Raw genomic sequence first — 12,517 nt, 5'->3', positions numbered from 1 at the left:
TTCGGGGGAATCTTGAAAACTATTTGAGGTTCTCTGAAGGTCTGTGTACGTTTGAACTGAAAAGGCAGGGGGTAAGCAGAAAGGGTAAAGAGTGAAGGGTAGACAGTATAAAAAGTGGTCCTCTAGGTCGCCGTGTGCGATTCCTAACAGCTGTTGAGCCCAGCATGGGAAAGGTGGAGTCGGTAGGAACCCTGTAAGAAGTGGGCTCCTGAGACATCACAGCAGAGGCTGCCACAGAGGATGTAGGAACTGGAGACCTCAGCAGTGACTGAAGGACAAAGGGAAAGGAACACTGAGTAAGTGTCCCTTCGGTGCCCCAAATACCAGGGCCCTCTGAACGGCAGCTCCCTTAGATACCAAACCCCAGATGAAATAATGCCAACCCAAAGGTATCCCTTGAAGATAAGGGACACCAACTATCCCCATCCCACTTGTATTCACATCCTGATATATGTGCACAGGGCTGTGCACATATCTGGGGTTCAAGACATACACGTGGAATGGGAATTAAATCTAGATGTGAATACCTTGAAAGATAAAACATCTAAAACAAATGTGGGATGACACTATTTTAACAGGGGTTCTTTTCAGCAGCCAGAATTCAAAACAAATCATGTAGTAGATTCTAAACACATTACAGACGTGACTTCCAATGGTTCAACTTAATGATTTTTTAACTTTATGGTGGTGCAAAAGTGCTACGCATGCAGGAGAACATCAGTAAGTTACACGAGATATTCAGCACTTTATTATGAAATAGGCTTTGTGTTGAATGATTTGCTCAACTGTAGGCTAATGTGAGTGTCCTGAGCATGTCTAAGGTAGGCTAGGCTAAGCTTTGCTGCTCGATAGATTAGGTGTGTTAAATGCATTTTCAACTTACAATATTTTCAACTTTCGAGAAATTACATCACCCCATTGTAAGTTGAGAAGCATCTTGTAAGCAGAGTTCATCTAAATGAAACTTCTGAACATGATAAATAAAAAAGTATGCAAATGTTTATTTTTCTTTTTAAGCCTTGATATACTTTCAAATAAATGAATACATAGATACAAAGTCAATGTGATAGTATAATTGATATCTCACATCTTTCTTATATAATTATTTCAACTGTTTTTATCTGTTAGTAAATGCCAATATTCTTATGAATTTTCATTAATTTTCTAATGGTTGTAAGTTGTGATATAAACACTACCTTTATATTAACCTAGAATCAGTCAAAGATGTGCCCGTCTTTGCAATTCTCACCGATTTAGATAAGCTCAGGACCCTCAACTGCTTGACTTTCACGCTACTCATAATAATAATGCCACCAACATAGACCTACGTAGAGCTTTTGTGTTTACAAAGTGCTTTCACATACAATAACATCTCATCTTTAATGTAAGACAAGCTGAATGAGTGAGGATAAATGGAAGCAGACAATGAGTGGCCTGGGCCTGCCTCCCAAACAGCAGCATAACAAAGAAGACATTCCAAGCTGATGACTCAAATCCTGGCCCACAGAACATAATGGGACGATGCAAGATTTACGCATCAGTCACCCGTCTACAGGGTAGACCCCGTGGGGGTTAGAAGCACATGATGGATAAACTGAGGCACAGAGAAGTACCAGTTGTATACTATACATGCATACAATTGTAATTGGTAATATTCAATTTCCATGAATGCCAATCTCGAATTCAAGGGACAGATTTCCACATCACAGTCACCAGTCTATGTAAATGTGTCGAGGGACACAGTCACCAGTCTACAGGTTAGAAGCACATGATGGATAAACTGAGACACAGACAAGTACCAGTTGTATACGATAAATGCGTACAATTGTAATTGGTAATATTCAATTTCCATGAATGCCAATCTCGAATTCAAGGGGCAGATTTCCACCCGTTCCAACTGTGTTCCAAGCTTTGCCTTTCCTTTTGTGCTTGGGAGCTAGGCACTACAGCTATGATGGCAAAAAAGAACCTCCTCCTCTCCTCTGTATATTATAAAAAGAAGGTAACCAGCCCCTGCTTGCAGGGCCACTCCATTCCAGGCACACACGTTTTATTGGTGCCAGGGAATAATTTCAGACAAGTCTTATCTCTGGACTTGCTCACCTCCTGGCCACCCACCCAGTGGACTTTGTAGAATTCCTTCCTTTGCAGGAATGAGAAGAGTCTGCATAAAGCTGGGGGAGGGGATCTCCCAGTGCTCCCGCGCTGCTCTCAGAGAAGAGAATGACGGAGGGAGGCTGGGAGAAGGGGAGTGATTAAACAGTCTTGTCTTCAAAGCCCTGTTTCCTGCTTATGTTTGCTAGATTTATCTAAGAAACAGTTCCTCATGTTGTTACCCCGCACCTCCAGGCTCCAGGAACACTGGGCAGGAACACTGAGCATACCTGCTTTCTGTCTCATCTCCAGGCCTTTGGCCAGGCCGTTTCTATGCCTAGACACCTTGTCTCCTGTATATCTGGCTAACCTCAACTCATCCTTCACTCTCAGCTGAGGTGTCACCTCACTGAGGAAGTCCCTCTGATCCTGTTTCCTGGCCTGGGCCTTCTTCCGCGTCGCAGAGCACCTGACATAATCCTCTCATATAGACTTAATCTCCCTCATATAGAGTTGAATTGGTTGACTTGTTGCTAAACATCTCGAAGGTCAGGACTGAGTCTTTGGCCGAGGTATGTCCAGATCCCAGCACAGGGTTGAAGGCATCGTCAACCTACAACAAATATTTATTGACTAAGGAGCAGAAAACCAACTTAATTATTAGTGGCTGAAACCTAATTTAACTCCCCAGGGATCCCCGCTAAATTTATAAAACTAAACAGTAAAACTAAAAATGCTTTTTCAGTATGAGACTTTTGTAAGTATTTACTTGGGGCCAAAATACATAAATGGATAGCAATCTTCATTTTTCATCTCTATACCCACATATAGTAAAACACACATTTTAAAAACAATTTTATTTAAAATTAAGAAAGTTAAGGTCAGGCTCGGTGACTCAACCTGCAATCCCAGCACTTTGGGAGGCCGAGGTGAGTGGATTGCCTGACCTGTGGGTTCGAGACCCACGTGGGCAACTTGGTGAGACCTTGGTTCTACAATAAATAAAAAATCAGCCAGGCATGGTAGCGCGCCCCTGTAGTTCTGGCTACTTGGAAGGCTGAGGCGGAAGGATTGCCAGAACCTAGCAGGTCAACACTGGGATGGCCACGAGTGTGCCGTGGCACTCCAGCCCAACAGAGTGAGACTCCAGTGCAAAAGAAAAATAAATAAATAAATAAAATCAAGAAAGCTAAAAAGCTTGAAGCAGTCGGTGAAATTTGCTTCAGTGGTGATTCACAATGAAACACTACAGATGAATTCGGTTATTTATGCATCATTTATCTAACTGTGCTACTCAAATTTCAAAATGTAAAATAAAAAACTTATAAATGTAAAATAAGGAGTGATGGGACTGTTTCTGACTTATGTTTGCAATATTTATTTTCGAGTTTCTGCTTCGACTAGGATGTTTTTGAGATATTAAGTCAATGGATGGGTACCTTTGTGAATTCAAAGTTCCTAGCTTCCCTGGAAGCTCTGCTCCTCCTAGAACCAGTAGCATTCACAACTTCCACAACTGCCCCAATATTTTGACTGAATGCTACTGGAGGCTCAACATTCGTGATCTGGAGGGTGGCAGAGAGCTGGCGCTACCCCAGGTCTGTCTCAGAGGAGATGTAAGTGTCTCAGAGAAGGCCCACACGCCGTTCACGGTCCCACCTGCAAGGGCCTGTGGCGAGTTACCAGCACTGGCGGATGAGGCAGGGGCTGGGCAGAGCTCGAAGACCCTGTGCCATGCCCAGTGTGTGGAGAATGCAGCGGGGTTCCAAGGCCCTTCGAGGCACGGGAGAGACTGGCGAGCCCAAAGACACAGGCGGAGAGAGGAGGAAGGCTGGGAAGCAGGGTCCTCGGAGCTGGGGGCGAAGGGCAGGGTCTCCGGGGTGGACAGGCGGCACACCCAGCGCCACACCCACACCAGGCAGGAACACCACACGGCACCCCCGGTGGTTGGGCTGCGGGGCTGCTCTGCCACTGGAGGTACCCCTCCCACATCCACTTCTGCCCACGGGTTTAGGAATGCGGTCCCTTGCACCCAGAGGCGCTGGAAAGGAGGAGAGGGTGGTAAGCCTGAACACATGACGGGGAAGAAACAGTCGTCAAACACTGCTTCTCTGAATGAACTAAATCCTTGTTCTCAAGGACAGAGTTACCCTTAATTGGCACCTGTCTCTTTTTAGTTGAAGTCTCACTCCATCACCCAGGCTGGAGAGTAGAGTGCCACGTTCACGGCCACCCCAGCCTCGACCTGCTGGGCTCCGGCGATCCTTCTGCCTCAGCTTTCCAAGTAGCTGAACCTACAGGCACGTGCTACCACGCCCGGCTAATTTTTTTTTTTGAGTTGGAGTCTCACTCTGTCACCCAGACTGGAGTGCAGCGGCCGCTCCCGGCCACCGCAGCCTCGACCTGCCGGGCTCCGGCGATCCTTCTGCCTCAGCCTTCCGAGTATCTGGAACTACAGGTGTGCACTACCACGCCTGGCTAATTTTTTGATTTATTGTAGAGGTGAGGTCTCGCCAAGTTGCCCAGTTGGGTCTTGAACCTGCGGGCTCAGGCAATTCACTCACCTCAGCCTCCCAAAGTGCTGGGATTACAGGCTGAGCCACCGAGCACCCGGCTAATTTTTGATTTATTGTAGAGACAAGGTCTCGCCAAGTTGCCCGGGGTTGGTCTCAAACCCATGGGCTCAGACAGTCCACTCGCCTGGTCTTCCCAAAGTGCTGGGATTCCAGGCTGAGCCACCGAGCCTGGCCTAATGGGCACTTTTAAGGCCAGTCCTCCCAGTGCTCCACACCATACCCTCAGGAATAGGGAGTCCAGAGCAATATGTGGTCAGGTAAAAGGTAGCTTAACGTGTTCTTTGTACTTCTGAGCAAGAGTGTATGCATTTCAGCCTACTGCATTACCAGGCATCCTTTGGAAATATTTGGCTAAGCAATCATAAACACAAATCTAAAACTATATTGTTTATTCAAAAGTGAGTTTCTCTAGAATGAATTGAAATATTGCCCAGAAGAAGGCAAACACAGAAATAAAGAAACTTCACACTAACATGACATTATTCCATCTGTAATCCTGGTCGCCCTGTCTGTACCAATGGAAGGCCACCTTTCTTCAAGGTCTAACCCAAGGGTCTCCTCTTCTAAGAAGTCTTTCCCAACTCCCCCAGCTGCAAAATGCCTGGGATAGAAACTGCACCTCTAACTTCACGTTTGACTGTAGGTCTAACCTCCCATGTTTTCTTTGGCTTTGAATCCTTGGCTCTGCCTCCCTAGAGTCTAATTAAGGGTTGACTGGATAAGTGAACGAACATTAATAAGTTATCTCTTAGTAAAATAATGAAAGACTTCATAATTTTAGACCTCTTGATGATAACATCACTTGCCCCAAGAATAAAGTCTCTCTTGAAGTCAAGCATTTAAGAATCTTTGAATGCTTAATATACAAGCCTATAATACATTAATTTTTCCAAAAACCAGATATTTTCCAAACCATGGGAGGGAAAGGCAACCTAACCCAATGAGCTCTTGTGAGATTTGTGCATCCTGGCAACCAAAGATCAATGTGAATGAATTTCTAATGCATTTTGAAAAGCGATTGGTATTGATGTGGTGGCAATCACGTTAATATCAATCAAAGGTTACCTGCTACTTACATGGTTTCTGTCCACGTTTATTCAGTAGACTACCATGCACTGATATGTCAACAGCCCAGTGATGCAAAATTCAGGGTTAGACCGCACTTATTCTGTCAGGTAACCCAATCTGGAGCAGGGCTTAAGATCCCCTGTTTCTAGGACATCCACAAACAGCCATTCTGAACTGTACATACCCGGGGGGTTTCTGACTGGGTCCTCCGAGCCACCATGAGTAGCAGCTGCTGTTGAAGGGCACTGACTGCGGGGTCTCCAGAAGATGGCTCCTGACTCTCAGAAGTCGTGGTGCTGGAGGAGCTGACCTGTATCTCTCTGAAAATTGGCAAAACAAAAGATCTGGTTACTTGGAAATAGCAGAAGTCATCTGTGTATTATACACAGACACCAGAACCGTAGGGATGCCCAATGCAGATAGTAGATGAACCTTCACAACCTTACATAAACAGTTAAGAGTTTAAACTTATGCACGAAAGGCTACCGTCAGGTAGATGATCAACAACCTGCCACACATTAAAATTATTCAGGCTGTCCGGAGCGGCAAAGTGACATGGAGTAGGTAGGTAGGTAGATGCCTGGTATTCTAGAGTTGATGACCTTAATTTTTTTACATATTTAGGGGATATGGAAGCAACAGCAGCGGGCTCTAGCCTCATATTTTGTGAAAATAATAAATAGCAGGCTTGATAATTCCCCAGACACCAAGCAGGAAGAAACAGTGATTAACACCTCTGCTACCTCCATATCTTTCCCCATGCCCCTGCCCCAAAGCAAGGAAAGCACATATAGATAAAAGAAAACGCCTCAGGTAACTGAAAAAGAGGACATTACTAATTTAGTTATGATTTACATCTAAAATAGTTTTATTATCTTTAATCATACGTAGATTGACAGGACTTAATAGAGTTTGCTACGCAATCTCAATTCTGACTTTTTTTTTCCTTTGGCTCAGAAAGCCAAAATTAGGACACGGTTCTCCATCTGATTTTCCACCGAGATACCTATAACTTTTAGGAGACAATGTTGGCTGCCTACCCAACAGTCATTGCTAACAGAATTCTTGCTAACATAACCCTGTTTTATGAAATCATCCAAGACTGTGTGCTTTGGAAGAGAGACAGGTCCTTCCCTCACTCCAGGGATAAATCCTGGTCTCCCAGCCATTCAGCCTGGCCAGTGCTTGGCTTTGGAATGAGAAAGTAACACACTTTTAATAGGTCATCAGGGAGCAAAGAGGATTCAGCTGGGGGGATAAAAGTGCTCATGAGCAAGGTTTTCTTGTTCTTAAACAGTAACAAAAGTCAGGGACTGTCTTTCTCTCACTTTCAGATGCTACGTGAGTGAGAAACACTGTCGTGAGGAGACACAAGCCCAAGATGTGGAGAGCTGAGACACGGAAGGGAGCTAGTTTCTGGAGGGCAGCACTGAGCCTCCGAATCCACCAACCTTGTACTGATTATACCTTTGGGCTTCTTGTGTTCTGAGATAACACACCTCATTGTGTAACCCATTTTGAACTGGGTCTTATGTTACTTGCAGCCCAAACCGCATTGACTACAGACATCTCAGGAATGCAGATGCCACAGTAATGTAATTACCTTCTGATTTATAACGTTTCATGATCAAGTTTCTGGCAAGGAGCGTATGTTTCCCTAACTCCTTACTACTATATTAATAAACATGCACATATCTGTCCTCTACAAACAGATTTTAAAATACTTCCACTATTTCTCTGTCTGTCTCTCTCTCTTTCTCTCTTACACGCACAGACATAAACTTCTTTACATTTGTAAGACATAATTTATGACTGATGACACATTCAATAAAGTCTTACTTATGAAGAACCATTTAGGAAACATTATATGACAAAGTCAGGATTTAGGAAATGAATCAGGCGGGGTAAGAACACAGAGTTTGAAAACTTAAAAATCCTGTCTTTCCATTATTTGGACAATTGTTCCTTAAACAGGGCTTTTCCTCCTTGTCTATACTGGTGGCACAATATCTATCGTCAACAAAGAAAAAGATCGGTTCGATTTATAAAAACAATACTCATTCAAACTTTCCTGCTTTGTATAGAAACCACTAAATAATGTGACTGTCATTTCACCGTGAAGCACCTTGTTAATACAAATTCAGAGACTTCTAAAACTCAGCACTGGTTAGAGCTTCACAAAAGCCAAAAGATTAACCTGACAACATTGTAGGTAAGGTAGGTGAGATGATACATAGGCAGGATTGGAAAAGAAATGCATGAGCCTGTGCAAAAATCTGGAAGCTGTACAGCACCCTCTAGTGCCAACTGAAATAAACTAAGAATTGACTGTCTTAGAAGGGGTAACACACAGCAACCCTCCTCCCGCCAATGCCTCCGGCTAGGAACATGGTGCCAAAGAAAGTGTCTGTACACATCAGTTCAATTTTCTCATATTACTTAGCATGTTTCTGACTGAAAATTAAAAATAATAATAATAATAAATAACACTGTTTTATTAGGTAAGCTATTTACTTATACTACTTAAAAATCCGGGGTTCGGTTTTCTTTTCAAACTTCCTTGAAGGATTTCTAGAAATAAACAGAACTGGGCTTAAATGGCTTATTTACTCCTTCCTGTCTGTGACTACCATGCATGTTGCTTTCGTACCTCAAATCCGTCCTATAAAACAGGGAAGGCATTTTCCTCCTAGGGATTGTCATGAGAATTAAGTCAGACCATAAGTAAAGCACGGAACAGTGCCCTCCTTATACTGGGCACTTCACATCCATCCCTGAACTTTTTACTAATTTTGCTAATTCTCATGTTAAATAGCAGCATGACCCCTAAGCTTTTGCACAAAGGACACGTGAGCAGGAATGGGGGAAAGCGTCCTGTCCTCAACACATACCCAATCCTCCTTACTTTATATAGACTCGGGCAGCATACTAAGTTCTCTCTTAACCTCTGTTGCAGGAGGTGAGTATTCTAGACAAGCATGACAATATTTAGAAAGATTCTCTTCTGAGCCTGATGACTGCATGTCCTCATCAGAAACTACGCTGTCATCTGTAACATCATATATAGACACGTGGCTCCTGATTGGCCAAGAGGAGTGGTTCCATGCTTACAGGAAACGTCGCTGAGGTGGAGAAGATCCACTTCCTCACCGAGACATAGTCCTCTTGGGTCCTGAGGGTACAGTTACAATCCATGTGCACCAGCTTGCCCTCTCAAGTACCAAAGGTACTTGTCCTCTCAAAGTCCACAAGAATCATTGGCAGGTGGACAGGAGGCCAGTCTTCAGATGATTCCCAAGTATATGTTCTTTGCTGGTGTCTCTTCTCAGATTACTTGTTGCCTATTTCCCCTGTTTTCAGTTATGCACAACAAGACGCATCGTCACCTAAAAGGACTGTTTTACTAACTTAAAGCCAAATGTTTCCCCATATTCACAGACGAAATGTGAAAGTGCTGAGTTCCAAGAGACATTTCCTCCTCCTCTAAGACAGTCATAGAAATGGAAGCATCCCAAGCCTGCAACTATCCTGTGAACTACAATGAACAATACTTACACATCTGGTCTCGATCATCTGTCCTCTAGTGAATCTCTGGTAAACTAGTTTGGTTCAAGGCTATTGCAGAGGTGTAAGTTTATTTAAACAAGATTGAGCTCCGAGCAATAGCAGAAATAGCAATTAATGATGGAAACTTTGAAAAGAACAGCCATGGGAAGGTAACAAAGATGGGCCTGGGGCTAGAAACTAGTCTTGAACCAGAGTAGCAAGTGTCCTTTTGTATGGACTGGGTTGGGCCTCAGATGGACCAGGACTATATTCCACCACACTGGACTCCCTAAGTTTTCTCCATCTAAGCTTCCACAGGTAATGAACAGTCAAAAAACAGGTGCTTCTTCAACGCTTTCTCATTGATGTAGAAAAAAATTTCCTGAGATTCTTCCTCTTCGTCAGAGCATAAAGATTACAGCCTACCAGCCTCAGGGAGGGCTCTCTTTTTCCGCCTGTCCTGCCTGGCTTTGCAGGACCAAGGTGCACACAGGGATGGCCTGGAAATGCCATTCACAGCAGCACGTTCAATACGTGGCATATTTAAATAAAGCAACGTTGTTCTGAAAACGATAACCTGCTAGGATTTTAACAGGGATTCTTGTTTTAAAGTTGGCAAACAGCTCGTCTTTTACGTGACAGCAGAATTTGTCCGAGTACCTGAGAAAAAGGCAGCAACGGCGCGGAAGTAAACAAGCCCCGTGTGTGGGACTCGACTGCCACCATGTGGCTGAACAGACACCCCACAGCGGGGCCAGTTCCCAGACTCGGAGAAGCTGCCCTGGAGGACAGAAGCCTTCCTAAAATCGACCTCACAAACTTTCCGTCTTTATTATTATGTGCCTGGATCAAGGCGTAATCTCTTTCTAACAAGTCTCAGAAAACAAAATAAGAACTATGATGGAAGGAACAGAGAGTAGAGAGTGGAAAGCAAAAGAGAGAAGGCGCAGAAACTTGGGACAGCAGAAACGATTCCACGGCAGAACCCAGATGGTCATCTGCTTCTTGACCATCTTTTCTACTTCTTTATGATCAAGGGCACCAGGAACCTCCAAATGTTGTTTAAACTTGAAGTAGGAAACACACGTCTCTGTGTCATCCAAAGTAATGGGGTGATACAGTTAGTTATACATATGACCTCAGACATTTGCAATTAGACTTGAAAATTTTAAACTATACTTGACTGGGACATGGAAAAGGAATTGTCTAATATTGAGAGAAGGCACAACATATTACTCTACATTTTGAACATCTAATTCACTCAGTTTTGTGCCTCACATTCCTGCTCAACTGTTTAAACCAGGGAGTCACTCTTTCTTCTGACTAAAGTAAAAAAAAAAAAACCAAAAACAGAATCTAAACAGAGGTGATTATTTCTTGCAACTTTCTGCCTGCTTATCTTCTCTGGGAGCCAAGTAGATAATTAAGCCTTGTGGCTTTAGAGAACTTTTCTGAAAGTTAATCCCAATAAGCAAATAAGGTTTTATTAAGATAAGGGTCGGAGGGGCTGATAATGTCAACAAAAGAGAAAGAATTCTGCGCAGAGGTAATAAAGATTAAGCACAGGTCTTCAATCCATCTTTGGAGTTTGGCACACATTGGATCTAGAATTTTAGGGCAGTTTTCAAAAATAAGCCTAATTTATACAAGATTGAGCTCCGAGCAAGAGCAGAAATGGCAATTAATGATGGAAACAGAATTTATAAGCTGGACAATATATGCTTTGATTACAGTGAATCAAAAACAAATAAAAGTCAGAATTAAGTAACTTCAGGTAAATATTCACATTACCAACCTACTCTATTTTTTAAATCAAATCAAGTTGAGGTACCATCGTTGATACAAACTCCCCAATAAAAATCTTGCAAACGAATTTGCTCCAGAATGATGCTTCCATTCAGTAGACTACTATGCCTACTTTATGAGTTGCAGATCCTCAAAATGAATGTAAATACCATGTCTTCCCAATCCGATTTCCCTGGGGAGCAGATGACATGCATTTCGTCGCATTTCCATTAGACTGCTGAAGATCCTGGGAAAGCAGAATTAATAGTGAAGCATTGTTTTAGATCTTTCATAGAAGAAAGCTCTGCTATATTATCTTGAATAATTTACAGACAAAAAATATAAATCTTTGCTGAACAAAGAACAGAAACTATGAGCTTTAATTACACAAGACCTACAGAAGAATAACAAAACTCCACTCTGCAATGAACGCTCTGGATGCAAAACTCACTTCAACTTTCTAAGCAGCTTCACACTAAACTTCCTAGACAGCCAACTTCAATTTTCTAGGCAGACTAGCAACTCTAGCTTTCTAGGCAAAATAGCCAATTTTAGCCTCTGAACTACTGAATCAATCCTGTGTTCTGGGTGATAAAACACTGAAGTGGATTTATCCTCTGGCAGTTTTTCCAAGAAGCAATTCTAATGGCTGCATTTCAAGCTACAGCTCTCTCCGTCTAGTTTTGGGGAAAGCTGAACTGTTAGACAATGTTACCAAAGGTACCTGCTTTGTGGACAGCTATTGTACAACCGGAAAATGCTGCTTATGTTTCTCTGCCCGTCCAGGAAAACTGTACCGGTTCCCACCCTGACAGTGGGGCCAAGGAGGGAAATTTGTTTCCTCTCCCGGTTTCCTCCAGGAAACCCCAAAGAGACATGGAAGTTACACTGCTAACAATTCCCTATTCATAGTTGGGAGCCAGGGATATAAAACTGTCACATGGCAACAAGGCTGAACAAAGGCTAAGAGAAATGACTTTCTTGCCAATAACAAGAATCCACGGTTTATTGGTCCAGTTGGAGGCAATCCCAGGCACTGAAGTCACCTCATAGGGAAAAGGCTGCTTTTCCAATCTCTTCCATGGCTGCCTGGCTTAGAAACAGCTCCAACTAAGCATCCTTCCAAGTTCAAAATCAAAGTTTATGCTTACTATAGTCGAAGAACTTAAAATTTAATGGCATTAAAAGCTGGGGATATAATAGCAAAGCACCTACTCTAAAATTACCATAGATGCCAAGGGGTGGGAACACAACAGGTTGATGGGGAGAGTATGAAGTACTTAACCACCTTAAAACCACATAAAGCGACTCATAAAAGTACTAGAGGAAAGGCTTGCCCCAGGCCAAAAGTCAGTATCTTTTGTTATTAGAGTTATACTGAAACTTAGCCACAGTCCTAGCACTTCGAACCCAGGACAGAAACAACAGCTAACATATACTGAGTGTCT

The 12,517-nt window shown here is 43.1% G+C and overlaps 1 protein-coding gene across 1 annotated transcript in view; it reads right to left on the bottom strand.

Annotated features, from left to right (window-relative positions):
* The window catches only part of PCNX2 (pecanex homolog 2), a 284,046-nt gene that overhangs the window by 244,564 nt on the left and 26,965 nt on the right, over window positions 1-12,517 (bottom strand). Inside the window, exon 8 of the mRNA XM_021709971.1 lies at window positions 5,923-6,058. Within this exon, the coding sequence (XP_021565646.1) occupies window positions 5,923-6,058 (136 nt within the window). The remainder of the gene's footprint in view (window positions 1-5,922; window positions 6,059-12,517) is intronic.

The sequence above is a fragment of the Carlito syrichta genome, unplaced genomic scaffold (assembly GCF_000164805.1).
Source record: "Carlito syrichta isolate Samal-C Ts95f unplaced genomic scaffold, Tarsius_syrichta-2.0.1 Scaffold287805, whole genome shotgun sequence".
Lineage (NCBI taxonomy): Eukaryota > Metazoa > Chordata > Mammalia > Primates > Tarsiidae > Carlito > Carlito syrichta.
This window is presented reverse-complemented; position numbering and strand designations above follow the sequence as displayed.